Below are 17,665 nucleotides of genomic sequence, written 5' to 3' on the forward strand. Positions count from 1 at the left end.
AAGGATTGTTTTAAATTGTCAGGAAGGAATTTAAAAGGTAAAAAGATATATGTGTTTAAAAATCCTAAAATCATTTTTAAAGTTGTATTTTTTCTCTAAAATTGTCTTAGTTTTAAGAAGCAAAGAAAAAAAATGAATTTATTTAAACAAGTGAAGACCAAGTCTTTAAAATATTTTCTTGGATTTTCAAATTCTATTTGAGTTTTGTCTCTCTTAGAATTACAAATGTCGAGCAAAGCGAGACCAACTTGCTAGTAAATAAATACAATTTTAAAAATAGAGGCAGCTCACTGGTAAGTGCTGCTATTTGGGCTATGTTTAGAACAGGCCAGCGGGCGACTCATCTGGTCCTTACGGGCGACCTGGTGCCCGCGGGCACCGTGTTGGTGACCCCTGCTCAAGACAAAACAAAAATAATGTAGGCTCTGAATATTCAATGTGGTTGTAAAACATGTAATATACCATGTTCGAGATGCTACCTCAGTAAAAGCATTTAAGTCTCACCTTAAAACTCATCTGTATACTCTAGCCTTTAAATAGACCTCCTTTTTAGACCAGTTGATCTGCCGCTTCTTTTCTTTCTCCTATGTCCCCCCCTCCCTTGTGGAGGGGGTCCGGTCCGATGACCATGGATGAAGTACTGGCTGTCCAGAGTCGAGACCCAGGATGGACCGCTCGTCGGGACCCATGATGGACCGCTCGCCTGTATCGGTTGGGGACATCTCTACGCTGCTGATCCGCTTGAGATGGTTTCCTGTGGACGGGACTCTCGCTGCTGTCTTGGATCCGCTTGAACTGAACTCTCGCGGCTGTGTTGGAGCCACTATGGATTGAACTTTCACCCGCTCGACATCCATTGCTTTCGGTCCCCTAGAGAGGGGGGGTTGCCCACATCTGAGGTCCTCTCCAAGGTTTCTCATAGTCAGCATTGTCACTGGCGTCCCACTGGATGTGAATTCTCTCTGCCCACTGGGTGTGAGTTTTCCTTGCCCTTTTGTGGGTTCTTCCGAGGATGTTGTAGTCGTAATGATTTGTGCAGTCCTTTGAGAAATTTGTGATTTGGGGCTATATAAATAAACATTGATTGATTGATTTATTTTTATGTGGGTTCTTCCGAGGATGTCTTAGTGGTTTGTACAGTCCTTTGAGACATTTCTGATCTTTATGCCATGAAGTTTAAAGCCACTGCAACAGCTGAGGACATCAATGAATAAACATTGATTGATGTTTTTAGATTTTACTTTTTTGGGATTTTTTGTTTGTTTGTTTTTGGATGAATTGGACAGACGCCCGCCACCGGGCCACTAGGTGTCACTGTGGCCCGGACACGCGTGTATTGTGGCGATGAGGAGAATAAGCAGGCTGAAAAGGAAGAGTTCCTCCCGCGGAGCTCAGAACTACCTTCAGCTGGACTTTCCCCAGCTTTATGTTGGTCTCCCGCGGCTTAATCACTGCGCTCAACTTTCCTAGTTTTGTGCTGGTCTCCCGGGGCTTGCTGCAACTCCCGAGCGGGGGGGACCGGATCGTCCAGGCGGGCCTCTCAGAACAAGCAGCAGGTTTTGGCCTGAGACCCGGGAAGGAGCAGGAAGAAAAGATGATTTAGGACTCCAGGTAAAAAAAAAAAAAACTTTTCTGGCTGCGTGGCAGAAGGAGATGACTGACTGGCAGCCCAGCAGACAATCATTTAACATAAGAACATCGCATATTGGGTGACATTTCCTTCTTTGGTCTCCTTGCCTATGAATCACAGTGACATTCAATTGGCGGCACGGGGGCCAAATCTCAGTTCTGTATAAAACTAACACTTTTGCAGGATATTCTTAAAAACCCTAGAATGAACTTGGGACCAATCAGTGGCAGATCCTTGCATTGACATTTGAACTTTTCTAACGAGCATAAAGCACTGGGGTCAAACTTGGGATTTACATAACTTTCCTCATCCATCCATTTCCTACCGCTTATTCCCTTTGGAATAAGCGGTGCCTATCCCAGCTACAATCGGGCAGAAGGCGTCGTACACCCTGGACAAGTCGCCACCTCATCGCAGTCGTTCCTCAAGGCAGCCCTTTAAGTCCTCTCCTATTTGGCAGCGACGATGTGTGTAACTAAGGCAGGGGTCGGCAACCCAAAACGTTAAAAGAGCCATATTGGACCAAAAATACAAACAAAAAGATCTGTCTGGAGCAGGAAAAAATTAAGTCTTATATAAGTGTTATAATGAAGGCAACACATAATGCAAGTGTCTATATTAGTTATAATAGCCTACTTTCAAAATGACTTTAAAAGTCTTATATAATTGTTGTAATGAAGGCAACACATGATGCAAGTGTCTTATTAGTTTCATTAGCCTACTATCAAACTGACTTTAAAAGTCTTATATAAATGTTATAATGAAGACAACACATGATGTGTCCATAGTAGTTATATTAGCCTACTATTAAAATGACTTTAAAAGTCTTATATAAGTGTTATAATGAAGGCAACACATGACTTGTCTATATTAGTTATATTAGCCTACTATTAAAATGACTTTAAAAGTCTTATATAAGTGTTGTAACGAAGGCAACACATGACTTGTCTATATTAGTTATATTAGCCTACTATCAAACTGACTTTAAAAGTCTTATAAGTGTTATAATGAAGACAACACATGACGTGTCTATATTAGTTATTTTAGCCCACTATCAAACTGACTTTAAAAGTCTTATATAAGTGTTTATAATGAAGCTTTCTTCTTCTAATAGATAATTACAATCTTTGCAAGCTGGATAACGTTTGCTGTGGTCTGGATCAACATTGCACACAGACAACTATGAGAAATGCAGCCAATATTCCTTACAGATAATGTGTCATGAGACATCCATCCATCCATTTCTACCGCTTGTCCCTTTTGGGGTCGCGGAGTGTGCTGGAACCTATCTCAGCAGCATTCGGGCATGCACATATAAATTAAATACAAAGAGGACATAAGTCGAGGAAATGAAATGAACTCAAACATACCTACAAACAAGGCATAATGATGTAATGTGTACATACAGCTAAAATAACATGTTGGCATCGATTAGCTTGCAGCCATGTATTGACCTAATATACCTGATTAGAACTCCTAACAAATCAATAAAATACACAAAGTTCACCTTCGTGCATTCACGCTTAGCATAAACCGTTTGGTGGACAAAAGGAGACAAAGGAGTGGCATAAAACATGTCTTTCTGTGGCAGCTTCGGAGAAAGTTGTACAAGCAAACAATTTACGATGAGTTCAAGGACTGCTGAAATTAGTAGGACAAAACGGTGCTTGCCAAATACTCTCATCAGTGAAGCATGTTTAATATAAACAGTGGGATTCCTAACAATTAGGAAGGTTTGTGTCATGTTTGTCCTCCTACAAAAAATATATTAAAACAAAAAATATATTTTCTTTATTGTTTTCTGCTCTCTTTGCTGAATGCAAGAAACGAAGAAAAGCATAATTAACATGTAATGATATGCATCAGTCTGACAATAATGTGGTTGAAATTATGATTACGTTTCCTATAACTGCTGTAAAAACTGTTATATTTCTGTAGTATTTTGGAATGTTCACAGACTCTCTTTTCTCATTTTGAAGAGCTGCCCATAAATATTCTCATTGGAGTGGGAGGTTGTTTGGAAACATCCAGCATCATGGCTGCCGAGAAACTGCTCAGCCTGTCCCCCCACAGGCGCATCATTGTCGGCCTGCTGGCCAACCTGCTGTCCTCCATCTGCATCGTCTTTATCAACAAGTGGATCTATGTGCACTACGGCTTCCCCAACATGACGCTCACCCTCATCCACTTTGTGGTCACCTGGCTGGGACTTTACATCTGCCAAAAGTTGAACATTTTCTCCCCCAAGAGCCTCCCCGTGAGGCGCATCGTGTGGCTAGCGCTGAGCTTCTGCGGCTTTGTGGCCTTCACCAATTTGTCCCTGCAGAACAATTCCATTGGCACGTACCAGCTGGCCAAAGCCATGACCACGCCGGTCATCATCCTCATCCAGACCACCTACTACAAGAAGACCTTCTCCACCAAGATCAAACTCACACTGGTGATCTTCTGTTGTTTTTAACTGAGCTCACTACATTATTGTGTAAATGCTCCAAAAACATTCACACATATGGTTTATCTACACCAAAATTCATCGATTTATTATTCAACTTCTTTTTCTCCAGATTTTGGTGCGCTCTACTAGACTTCCACATTTTTCATCCGATTCGAACTGTTTCAATTTCAAACTGGTTACTTCAAACTATTTGGGAATTGCTGGCTTTCCGTTTACAAATTACAAAAATTTCCAAATTTCCAATAATTCTAGGTTTTCCGAAACATTTTTCCCATTCAAAATTAATCGGCCATTTTTCAAACTTTCACCATTTCTACATTTTTCAACCGATTCAACCATTCCACTGTCAACATATTCCCTTCATCCTGCACATTCAAACTATCATTTTTTTCCAAGGTAAAAAAATTCCCGGAATTCCCGTTTTTCAAACCCTTTTTTCTGTCGACTCCTCCTGCCACATTTTTCAACTGTTCCCCTGCCAAATATTCCTCTTAATCAGGACAAAAAAACAAAGTTGTTTTTTGAACTGGAAAAATTCCCGGTTTTCCCAAAATTCCAGGAATTCCCTAATGACCTGTTCAGTGGCCTTGTGGTTAGTGTGTCTGCCCTGTGACTTGAAGGTCGTGAGTTGTCAGGTTGAAACACTGATGACATCTAATAATCAGACAAGAAGCAAGAAAAAATGCAGAGACATAGTTCAGTTTAGCTCAAAGAGACACGTGTTTGGGCAGTACTCTAGTTACGGATCCAAACTATGTTCTAAAAAATCAAGCCGTGTGCCTCCTCTATTTACTAGGAAGTGAATTATATTTTGTGAATTATATTTATATAGCACTTTTCTCTAGTGACTCAAAGCACTTTACATAGTGAAACCCAATACCTAAGTTACATTTAAACCAGTGTGGGTGGCACTGGGAGCAGGTGGGTAAAGTGTCTTGCCCAAGGACACAACGGCAGTGACTAGGATGGCGGAAGCGGGAATCGAACCTGCAACCCTCAAGTTGCTGGCACGGCCGCTCTACCAACCGAGCTATGCCACCCCTATTACATCACTGTCGCTGAGGGAAGGGGGTAGACTCAACAAGTCCTTTTAGACACAATGTATGATTATACAAAAATGCATATATGTTGACACTTTGTTCTATCGCCCAGTCTCTGCTTTGTCTGGTACCGGACCCCAATGTTCGGCCTTGGCAGTCAGCAGGCCGAGTACTGGTGCCATCACCCAATCTCTGTTTTGTCTGGTCCTGGAACCCAATGTTTGGCCTTGGTAGTCAGCAGGCCGAGTACTGGTGCATTCACCTAGTATCTGTTTTGTCTGGTCCCGGAACCCAATGTTCGGCCTTGGCAGTCAGCAGGCCGAGTCTGAACAAGACACTGATAAATAGGAGCTAGCCATCTCTTGGATGGCTAGCTCTGCACAAATACAGAAATGCCACTTCCACACAAATATATACATAATTATTCCAACAGAGTTCAAACTCCGGCCGAGTCACACCAAAGACTATAAAAATGGGACCTATTGCCTCCCTCAGCATCAAGGGGTGGAATTGGGGGTTAAATCACCCAAATTATTCCTGAGTGCGACCATCGGTGAGGCTCACTGCTCCCCTCACCTCACAGGAGGTGAACATGGAGATGGCTCAAATGCAGAGGATAATTTCACCACACCTACTCTGTGTGGGACTTTATCTTTAACTTTTATTACCATTTCTCAATTAAAAATGTTTCTACTTCAACATTTCTCGACCAATTTGGAATATTCCGTCCATCCATTTTCTACCGCTTGTCCCTTTTGGGGTCGCGGGCGGTGCTGGAGCCTATCTCAGCTGCACAAAACATTCAAATTGTTTAGCGTTTTCTGCAAATTTTGCCCCTTTTTTTTCCCGAAATTCCCAAGTTTCCATGAAATTCCCATTGAAATCAATGGGACATTTTTCAAACAAGTTCCACGTTTATTTTATCCAATTCACACTGTTCAATTGTCAACATTTTCAGCCTGTTCAGGAATTTTGTGATCATATTCAACAATTGTAAAAAAAAAAAAAAGAATTCCCAGATTTCCTAAAGTTCTCAGTTTTTATGGACATGTTCCCCATTCACAATGAGTTATTCATTTTTCACACTTCCACAATCCCCACGTTTGAACCTATTCAAAGCATTCCAACATCAACACATTCCACTCATATCCCGAGTTCCAAACCAAATTCCAGTTTCCCTGGTAATTCAAAGTCTTCAACATTCAAACCAATCCAACTATTGTTCCATACATACTACATTCTGTCAGCATTTCAGTTCAACTTCATTAATGGAGCATTCACACGGAATTCCTTCAGGAATTGCCTCATCTAGTTATATCATGAGTTTTTTCTGTTTTTAACCGCTTCAGGTGCCAATAACATTAGGTGTGCTTTTGAACTCGTACTATGATGTAAGGTTCAACGTGCTGGGTACGGTTTTTGCCACGCTGGGCGTTCTAGTGACGTCCCTCTACCAAGTGGTAAGTTAACAGTAGTCGGAGGAGAATGACGTGTCTGAAGTCTAGTACTACAATGCAGTCTCTCTCTTATAGTGGGTGGGTGCGAAACAACATGAGCTCCAGGTGAACTCCATGCAGCTTCTTTACTACCAGGCTCCTCTTTCGTCAGGCTTCCTGCTTTGTGTAATTCCTTTCTTTGAGCCACTGACTGGCGACGGAGGAATATTTGGGCCCTGGTCTCTCCCTGCTCTGGTTAGTCATGTTGACCATTGGGACTGTGGGTTTAAGGATGGTCAGGGAAACTAACTCTGTTTTTCAGATGACAGTGTTTCTCTCCGGAGTGGTGGCATTCCTGGTCAACTTGTCCATCTACTGGATCATTGGAAACACATCAGCTGTTACGTATCCTAAAATGCCTGCGAAAGGATAGGCAGTGTCAGTTTGAATATGTTTTTTCTTGACTCGAGCGTTTCCAGCTACAACATGTTTGGCCACTTTAAATTCTGCATCACTCTGACTGGAGGTTACGTGCTGTTCCAGGACCCGCTGTCACTCAACCAGGTGAGACTGCCTGCACCATACTTGATGGACCCATTATCAACTGGGCCTATTAACGGTGCCGATATTTGGCATTTTCACATACAGTACAGGCCAAAAGTTTGGACACACCTGGGGCGGTATAGCTCGAGTGGTAGAGCGGTCGTGCCAGCAACTTGAGGGTTCCAGGTCCGATCCCTGCTTCCGCCATTCTAGCCACTGCCGTTGTGTCCTTGGGCAAGACACTTTACCCACCTGCTCCCAGTGCCACCCACACCAGTTTAAACGTAACGTAGATATTGGGTTTCACTATGTAAAGCGCTTTGAGTCACTAGAGAAAAGCGCTATATAAATATAATTCACTTCACCTTCTCATTCAATGCGTTTTCTTTTTTTTTCATAACTATGTGTTAGGAAGTACCGTATTTTTCGGTTTAAAAAACGCTCCGCAGTATAAGTCGCACCGGCCGAAAATTCATAATAAAGAAGAAAAAAAACATAAGTCACATTTTTGACGTAAATTTCCATCCATTTCCTACCGCTTATTCCCTTTCGGGGTCGCGGGGGGCGCTGGCGCCTATCTCAGCTACAATCGGGCGGAAGGCGGGGTACACCCTGGACAAGTCGCCACCTCATCGCAGGGCCAACACAGATAGACAGACAACATTCACACTCACATTCACACACTAGGGCCAATTTAGTGTTGCCAATCAACCTATCCCCAGGTGCATGACTTTGGAAGTGGGAGGAAGCCGGAGTACCCGGAGGGAACCCACGCAGTCACGGGGAGAACATGCAAACTCCACACAGAAAGATCCCGAGCCTGGATTCGAACCCAGGACTGCAGGAACTTCGTATTGTGAGGCAGACGCACTAACCCCTCTGCCACCGTGAAGCCCCTGACGTAAATTTATTTGATAAAATCCAACACCAAAGATAGACATTGGAAAGGCAATTTCAACTAAAGAATAGTGAACAACAGGCTGAATAGGTGTAGGTTATATGAGGCATAAATAAGCAACTGAGAAGGTGCCTGCTATGTTAACGTGAAGTGAAGTGAATTATATTTTATATAGTTCTTTTCTCTAGTGACTCAAAGCGCTTTACACAGTGAAACCCAATATCTAAGTTACATTTAAACCAGTGTGGGTGGCACTGGGAGCAGGCGGGTAAAGTGCCTTGCCCAAGGACACAACGGCAGTGACTAGAATGGCGGAAGTGGGAATTGAACCTGCAACCCTCAAGTTGCTGGCACGGCCACTCTACCAACCGAGCTATGCCGCCCCAACGTAACATATTATGGTAAGAGTCATTCAAATAACTATAACATATAGAACATGCTATACCTTTACCAAACAAATCCCATGAAATCTTCTTCCTTGATGTGGTTTCAAAACAACTCTGTCAACTCCAAAGGTATGCACCGCTTCCTCTTGTCCTTTTCTGCTGCATATTTCACTACGTCCAGCTCGTAATCTGCACTACATGATTTCCTTTTCAACGCCATTTTTGTTCAGCCCTTCTCACTTTTTATAATTTACCGCCAATGTTGAAATGATCCATTTTAACAGCGACGGCAGTAACATATAGCATATAGCAGTTAGCATCCCATGACCCACAATGCACTTCTGCCATGACCCTCCCCCGCACAATTCTTATTGGTTGACGTGTGTGTGACGACTGTTCACATTTTCTTCGTCTCTTCCGCGAATTAGATAAATAATATTATTTAATATTTTACGGTAATGTGTTAATAATTTCACACATAAGTCGCTCCTGAGTATATGTCGCACCCCCGGCCAAACTATGAAAAAAAATGCGACTTCCAATCCGAAAAATACGGTAATGACTGTTTACACAGGCCTACACAGTGGCTTGGTGGTTAGAGTGTCTGCCCTAAGATGGGTAGGTTGTGGGTTCAAACCCTGGCCGAGTCATACCAAAGACCATAAAAAAATGGGACCCATTGCCTCCCTACTTGGCACTCAGCATCAAAGGTTGGAATTGGGGGTTAAATCAACATAAATGATTCCCGGGCGCGGCACCGCTGCTGCCCACTGCTCCCCTCACCTCCCAGGGGGTGATCAAGGGTGATGGGTCAAATGCAGAGAATAATTTCACCACACCTAGTGTGTGTGTGACAATCATTGCTACTTTAACTTTATAATTTTTCACCACAAGGGCGTAATAACGGTGCCGCAGTTGTCTTGCATTTAAGTCCCACCCAACACCCCAACCCACCATTAAAAGTTTCAGTTAAATCGGAGAGTTTTGAAGGAAGTTGTGACCGTTATAATTTTTCAACACAAAGGGGACGATGTTAGTGTCGAACTTAACATCGAGGCATGGCACACCCCAACCTTAAAGCTTCTTGTCAGTTTGAAGGAATAACCGATCATCTAAAATGAAGTATTAACAGTTTTCACCGCCAGGCTCCGCCCACTGTGAATGGTTGTGAGAGGGTACTGACCCATCAGGAACTTCAGGGCACCATATACCTCATTTCTACCAAAAATGAGCAAGCTCTGAACTTGTGGAGCTAAGTAATGTTTTGTGTTTTTTGGCGATCCATCAGATCAAAGTTTGGCGCTACGCCACATTTTATGGCAAAGGCAAAATTTGTCCATATTTTATCATCATCTGCATGTAGTATGTGCAATTTAAACCACCACTCATTTGGTCAAAGTTAGAGATGTCCGATAAGGGCTTTTTTGCCAATATTCCGATATTGTCCAACTCTTAATTACCGATTCCTATATCAACCGATACCGATATATACAGTGGTGGAATGAACACATTATTATGCCTCATTTTGTTGTGATGCCCCGCTGGATGCATTAAACAATGTAACAAGGTTTTCCAAAATAAATCAAAAGTTGTGTAAAAAAAATACCAACATGGCACTGCCTTATTTATTATTGAGGTCACAACGTGCATTTTTTTTTTTAACATGCCTCAAAACAGCAGCTTGGAATTTGGGACATGCTCTCCCTGAGAGAGCATGAGGAGGTTGAGGTGGGCGGGGGTGGAGGGGTAGGGTGTAGCGGGGGGTGAATATTGTATTGTTCTGGAAGAGTTAGTGCTGCAAGAATTCTTGTTATTTGTTCTGTTGTGTTTATGTTGTGTTACGGTGCGGATGTTCTCCCACAATATCAATCAATCAATCAATGTTTATTTATATAGCCCCAAATCACAAATGTCTCAAAGGACTGCACAAATCATTACGACAACAACATCCTCGGAAGAACCCACAAAAGGGCAAGGAAAACTCACACCCAGTGGGCAGAGAGAATTCACATCCAGTGGGACGCCAGTGACAATGCTGACTATGAGAAACCTTGGAGAGGACCTCAGATGTGGGCAACCCCCCCTCTCTAGGGGACCGAAAGCAATGGATGTCGAGCGGGTCTAACAGGATACTGTGAAAGTTCAATCCATAGTGGCTCCAACACAGCCGCGAGAGTTCAGTTCAAGCGGATCCAAGACAGCAGCGAGAGTCCCGTCCACAGGAAACCATCTCAAGCGGATCAGCAGCGTAGAGACGTCCCCAACCGATACAGGCGAGCGGTCCATCCTGGGTCCCGACGAGCGGTCCATCCTGGGTCTCGACTCTGGACAGCCAGTACTTCATCCATGGTCATCGGACCGGACCCCCTCCACAAGGGAGGGGGGGACATAGGAGAAAGAAAAGAAGCGGCAGATCAACTGGTCTAAAAAGGAGGTATATTTAAAGGCTAGAGTATACAGATGAGTTTTAAGGTGAGACTTAAATGCTTCTACTGAGGTAGCATCTCGAACTGTTACCGGGAGGGCATTCCAGAGTACTGGAGCCCGAACGGAAAACGCTCTATAGCCCGCAGACTTTTTTTGGGCTCTAGGAATCACTAATAAGCCGGAGTCTTTTGAACGCAGATTTCTTGCCGGGACATACGGTACAATACAATCGGCAAGATAGGCTGGAACTAGACCGTGTAGTATTTTATACGTAAGTAGTAAAACCTTAAAGTCACATCTTAAGTGCACAGGAAGCCAGTGCAGGTGAGCCAGTACAGGCGTAATATGATCAAACTTTCTTGTTCTTGTCAAAAGTCTAGCAGCCGCATTTTGTACCAACTGTAATCTTTTAATGCTAGACATGGGGAGACCCGAAAATAATACGTTACAGTAATCGAGACGAGACGTAACAAACGCATGGATAATGATCTCGGCGTCTTTAGTGGACAAAATGGAGCGAATTTTAGCGATATTACGGAGATGAAAGAAGGCCGTTTTAGTAACGCTTTTAATGTGTGACTCAAAGGAGAGAGTTGGGTCGAAGATAATACCCAGATTTTTACAGAGTCACCTTGTTTTATTATTTGGTTGTCAAATGTTAAAGTTGTATTATTAAATAGAGGTCGGTGTCTAGCAGGACCGATAATCAGCATTTCCGTTTTTTTGGCATTAAGTTGCAAAAAGTTAGCGGACATCCATTGTTTAATTTCGTTAAGACACGCTTCCAACTGACTACAGTCCGGCGTGTTGGTCAGCTTTAGGGGCATGTAGAGTTGTTTGTCATTCTTGTTTGCTGTGGGTTCACAGTGTGGCGCATATTTGTAACAGTGTTAAAGTTGTTTTTACGGCCCCCCTCCGTGTGACCTGTATGGCTGTTGACCAAGTATGCCTTGCATTCACTTGTGTGTGTGAAAAGCCGTAGATATTATGGGATTGGGCCGGCATGCAAAGTCAGTGCCTTTAAGGTTTATTGGCACTCTGTACTTCTCCCCACGTCCGTGTACCACTCTGACAGCGGCGTTTTAAAAAGTCATGAATTTTACTTTTTGAAACCGATACGATGATTTCCGATATCACATTTTAAAGCATTTATAGGCCGATTATGTATGAGTAGTCCGATATCAGACATCTCTAGTCAATGCCTAGGCCAAAAATCGTCAGTGCAAAGTTTGATACCATGCCACGCCCACACCTTACGGCGTCGGAAAAATGTGTTGGCAATTTATCATGGCCTATACGTGTGTGTAGTAGGTGTAAATGTAACCACGACTCATGTGCTCAAATGCCCTAGGAGGAGTTTGTTAAAGTACCACCCGAAAAATGGCAGACAAAAACCAACATGAGTCCTGTCATGACAGACAACTCCTGCGATTTTCGTGTCGATATGTGAAACTGGTAGATGGGGGGATATTTTTTTCTCATTTTAAAGGTTGCGCTAGAGAGTCAAATTTCATTTTTAGAATTCCCAAAATAAGACATTTTTGCCATACCTGACATGCCTGCGAGATATGGGAACTTTTCATACATGATTAGGGGCCTCATAAAGTCATCCAAACCTATTTTTTACAGGTTATAAAATAATTAAATACCACTGTTTTTAGCGGTAAAATTCATGCAACAAAACTGCCAGTTTTTTTGTTTTTTTTTTACTATAAAATCTTGTTTTCAGTGTTTTTTTTTGTTTGTTTTTTATCAAATCAACATAAAAAACACAAGACACACTTACAATTAGTGCACCAACCCCCAAAAAACTCCCTCCCCCATTCATTCATTCACACTCATTCACACAAAAGGGTTGTTTCTTTCAGTTATTATTATTCTGGTTCATACAATATAGATCAATACAATCTGCAAGGGATACATTTTCCTGAAGGAATCAATAAAGTACTATCTATCCATCTATCTATCTATCTATCTATCTATCTATCTATCTATCTATCTATCTATCTATCTATCTATCTATCTATCTATCTATCTATCTATCTATCTATCTATCTATCTATCTATCTATCTATCTATCTATCTATCTATCTATCTATCTATCTATCTGTCTATCTATCTACACAGTCCGTGAAGCACACATGATTGTGCGTGCTGCTGGTCCACTAATAGTACTAACTTTTAACAGTTCATTTTACTCATTTTCATTAATTACTAGTTTCTATGTAACTGTTTTTATATTGTTTTACTTTCCTTTTTATTAAACAAAAAAGAAAAGTTTTTTATTTATTTATCTTATTTTATTTTTTTAAAAAGGACTTTATCTTCACCAGACCAGGTTGTCAATGAAATTATATTAAGATTGTTTGAAGGGTTCTTAAAACCAGGTCCAGTCCAGATTATGTGCAGGTCGGGCACAGCAACACACACCTTCATTTATGTACACTCAAAATTAGGGAACTCAACGACAGGTTGTTTTTTGTTATTTTTTTTATGTTTTATTGTCTTACTGTATATGGGGAAAAAAAGTACCAAAGTTGATTTTACAGTAAGAAACTTGGTCGGGGGATTTTATCTAAAAAATCTATTGTCAATTTTGCAGTGTACAATTTGATTGGTAATTTATTTTGAAATTATAAGTCAAGCAGATATTTAAATACAGTATTTATCAATATTTTAACAATAATTATTTCTGGAATTTTGATTTTGATAATATTGAATTTTAAAATAAATGAAATTGCATGCAGTACATGATTTTTAATGTTAAAAAGAAAATAAATATATTGAGTAAAAGAAAGCAACAACACTCTTCTTGGAGCATTTTTCAACCTGAGGTAGTTAAAAAAGCTTCAGGAAGGAGTGGGGCGGTATAGCTCGGTTGGCAAAGTGGCCGTGCCAGCAACTTGAGGGTTCCAGGTTTGATCCCCCGCTTCCGCCACTGCCGTTGCGTCCTTGGGCAAGACACTTTACCCACCTGCTCCCAGTGCTACCCACACTGCTTTAAATTTGACTTAGATATTGGGTTTCACAATGTAAAAGTGTTTTGAGTCACTAGAGAAAGGCGCTATATAAATGTACTTCACTAAGAAAAGATAAAGCATTTTATTAAGGCATATTATTTGTAAGCTTTTGCAGGCCACCTAAAATAATGGGGCGGGCCTTGAGTTTGACTCCTGTGTCCTAATGGGTGGTCAACTTGTCGAAGGTTTTCAGACGTAATTTCAACAACTTGACTCTAATTGATGAGGACACGCAAATTCTGGAGGTCCAAAATTAAAGAATAATATACAGTCATATGGCGATATGGGGGCCTTTGTACAATACCTTTAAGAGGTAGTCACCTGAAATGTTTTTTGAACAGTCTTGAACCTCTTGAAGCTCATTCAGAGAATGCCAAAAGAGTGCAAAACAGTAATCAGAGCAAAGGAGGACTGTTGTGAAGAAACTAGAATATAAAACATGTTTGCAGTTATTTCACCTTTTTTGTCTTAAGTACATAACTCCACAGGTGTTCATTAATAGTTTTTATGCCTTCAGTGACAATCTACAATGTAAATAGTCATGAAAATAAAGAAAACACATTGAATGAGAAGGTGTAAATTAAGTATAAAAAAAAAAGCTTTCGGAATAAGGACAAAAATTAACCTCCATAATTATCGGCTTCCTTGACTACTAATAATCGGTATCGTCCATGAAAAATGCATATCGATTGATCTCTTGTTTGAACCAAAAGTTTTGTGATTTTAATTGCTGTCATTCTATGCCACTCACAGGCTTTTGGGATCTTCTGTACTCTGGTGGGAATCTTGTCATACACTCACATCAAGCTGGTGGAACAAGAGGAGGGAAAGAGTCGCCTGGCTCAGAGACCATAGGCCCACTCAGCTGTCAATTATCCACATGGACTCCAATGAGGGACTTTTTTTCTATAAATCTTTATTTTGTTATGAGTATTTTTTTAAAGAAGGACTATAGGACACTGACAGTATGACAGTAATAAATTGCTCCAGAAGAGGGAAATTAGAACAGTTATAGAAGGCTTCCATGATGCAATATTAAAATCACAAGCAGATGTAACAGATGACAGAAATGAAATATGAAGGCACCCAGCTGTAAATAAAGTTATTTCTGTTTTCAATTGCCCATCTTCCATCCATCCATCTTCTTCCGTTTATCTGAGGTCGGGTCGCGGGGGCAGCAGCCTAAGTAAGGAATCCCAGACTTTCTTCTCCCCAGCCACTTCGTCCAGCTCTTCCCGGGGGATCCTGAAGCGTTCCCAGGCCAGCCGGGAGACATAGTCTTCCCAACATGTCCTGGGTCTTCCCCGTGGCCTCCTAGGGAGGCGTTCGGGTGGCATCCTGACCAGATGCCCGAACCACCTCATCTGGCTCCTCTCCATGTGGAGGAGCAGCGGCTTTACTTTGAGTTCCTCCCGGATGGCAGAGCTTCTCACCCTATCTCTAAGGGAGAGACCCGCCACCCGACAGAGGAAACTCATTTGTGCCGCTTGTACCCGTGATCTCGTCCTTTTGGTCATAACCCAAAGTTCATGACCATAGATGAGGATGGGAACGTAGATCGACTGGTAAATTGAGAGCTTTGCTTACCGGCTCAGCTCCTTCTTCACCACAACGGATCGATACAGCGTCCGCATTACTGAAGACGCCGCACCGATCCGCCTGTCGATCTCACCATCCACTCTTCCCTCACTCGTGAACAAGACTCTGAGGTACTTGAACTCCTCCTCTTGGGGCAGGGTCTCCTCCCCGACCCGGAGATGACACTCCACCCTTTTCTGGGCGAGAACCATGGACTCGGACTTGGAGCTGCTGATTCTCATCTCAGTGGCTTCATACTCGGCTCCAAACCGAGTTCGTTTTCAATTGCACTGTTCCAAAATTGACCGTGAGTAGAAAACTTAAACGCCACTTCTCTTTCTTTTCATGAAATAATTACAATCTTATATGATATGACAAGGGCAGCACAGTGGAACAGGGGTTAGTGCATCTACCTCACAATACGAAGGTCCTGAGTAGTCCTGGGTTCAATCCCGGGCTCGGAATATTTCTGTGTGGAGTTCGCATGTTGATTTATTGGTTGATTGATTAAGCCTCATCTTAAAACTTATTTTTATACGCTAGCCTTTAAATAGACCCCCTTTTTAGACCAGTTGATCTGCCATTTATTTTCTTTTTCTCCTATGTCCCCCCCTCCCTTGTGGAGGGGGTCCGGTCAGGTGGCCATGGATGAAGTACTGGCTGTCCAAAATCGGGACCAAAGATGAACTGCTCGTCTATGTATGGGTTGGGGACATCTCTGCGCTGCTGATCTGCCTCCGCTTGGGATGGTTTCTTGCTGGCTCCACTTTGGATGGGACTCGCTACTATATTGGATCCACTTTGGACTTGATTCTCACGGCTATGTTAGATCCACTATGGATTGGACTTTCACAATATCATGTTAGATCCGCTCGATATCCATTTCTTTCGGTCCCCTGGGGGGGTTTGCCCACATATGTGGTCCTCTCCAAGGTTTCTCATAGTCATCATGGTTGATGTCCCACTGGGGTGAGTTTTTCCTTGCCCTTATGTGGGCTCTATCGAGGATGTCTTTGTGGTTTGTGCAGCCCTTTGAGACACTTGTGATTCAGGGCTATATAAATAAACATTGATTGATTGATTGATACTTTTATTAGTAGATTGCACAGTACAGTACATATTCCCTACAATTGACCACTAAATGGTAACACCCCAATAAGTTTTTCAACTTGTGTAAGTCGGGGTCCACGTTAATCGATTCATGGTCTCCTTGTGTTCTCCCGTGACTGCCTGGGTTCCCTCCGGGTACTCTGGCTTCCTTCCACCTCCAAAGACATGCACCTGGGCATAGGCCCCTCCCACCTCCAAAGACATGCACCTGGGGATAGGCCCCTCCCACCTCTAAAGACATGCACCTGCGGATAGGCAACACTAAATGGTCCCTAGTGTGTGAATGTTGTCTATCTGTGTTGGCCTTGTGATGAGGTGGTGACTTGTCCAGGGTGTACGCCGCCTTCCGTCCGAATGCAGGTGACATAGGCTCCAGCGACCCCTTGCAACCCCAAAAGGGACAAGCGGTAGTAAATGGATGGAGGATATGACCAACCTGTTCTGTCAGTTTGACCCATTCAGTGACATTTTGGAAAGCAGATAAGGTATTATATTGTCACACACCAAAGGTACATTTAATCATTTAATTTGAACTATGACTGAAATCCTATTTTGTCTTGGACGGTGTGTCGTTAAAAATGCAGACTATTGGTGATAGATGCAACTTTTTACGTTGTGTTTTATGGCTTTGCTTGTTATAATATGACGTTACCATGAATTGATTAACGTGGACCCCGACTTAAACAAGTTGAAAAACTTATTCGGGTGTTACCATTTAGTGGTCAATTGTACGGAATATGTACTGTACTGTGCTATCTACTAATAAAAGTATCAATCAATCAATCAATTATGTAACATGCTACAAAAGTGGTACCAGAGAAGGTTGGGCGTTGCCCATCAAAATTATAAAATATTTAGATTTTTTGGAAATATAAATATCTCGGAGATAAACATAGTACGTTTGTTATAAAACAACTTTTTTATTTTATTAAGGCATCATTTTGAACAACCCCAAAGGGGTCCTTTACGTCAACACGGAAGTCAAACGTCGATGACCGATGTTTGTTTTGCTACCATTAGCAGGTAAATCTTTGTATTTTCACTTATTTCACATCCACACACATGTCACAGCCCGCATGGACATAGAGTGAATACCATGTAAGTACTAATTGGAATGTGAAAACACTAACTACAAGTTTAGC

General features: G+C 42.1%; 2 protein-coding genes across 7 annotated transcripts in view; both read left to right on the top strand.

Annotated features, from left to right (window-relative positions):
* The first annotated feature begins 1,317 nt into the window (after positions 1–1,317).
* slc35e3 (solute carrier family 35 member E3) lies at positions 1,318–14,953 on the top strand. The gene is made up of 7 exons (XM_061914351.1): positions 1,318–1,611; positions 3,610–4,070; positions 6,475–6,585; positions 6,658–6,816; positions 6,884–6,966; positions 7,041–7,125; positions 14,589–14,953. The coding sequence occupies exons 2-7, from the start codon at positions 3,666–3,668 to the stop codon at positions 14,688–14,690; spliced, it is 945 nt and encodes a 314-aa protein (XP_061770335.1). The 5' UTR covers positions 1,318–1,611; positions 3,610–3,665; the 3' UTR covers positions 14,691–14,953.
* Positions 14,954–15,102: 149 nt separating this feature from the next.
* Positions 15,103–17,665, top strand: part of upf2 (UPF2 regulator of nonsense mediated mRNA decay) — a 56,117-nt gene continuing 53,554 nt past the window's right edge. For 3 of the 6 annotated variants that reach the window (XM_061914332.1, XM_061914337.1, XM_061914338.1), the window contains exon 1: positions 17,408–17,546. In XM_061914332.1, coding sequence (XP_061770316.1) covers positions 17,515–17,546 — 32 coding nt within the window. In that variant the 5' untranslated portion in view covers positions 17,408–17,514. Of the gene's footprint in view, positions 17,033–17,407; positions 17,622–17,665 lie in introns of those variants that run through there. The other 3 variants (XM_061914335.1, XM_061914334.1, XM_061914333.1) reach the window with 3 other exon arrangements.

The sequence above is a fragment of the Nerophis ophidion genome, linkage group LG10, assembly GCF_033978795.1.
Source record: "Nerophis ophidion isolate RoL-2023_Sa linkage group LG10, RoL_Noph_v1.0, whole genome shotgun sequence".
NCBI lineage: Eukaryota > Metazoa > Chordata > Actinopteri > Syngnathiformes > Syngnathidae > Nerophis > Nerophis ophidion.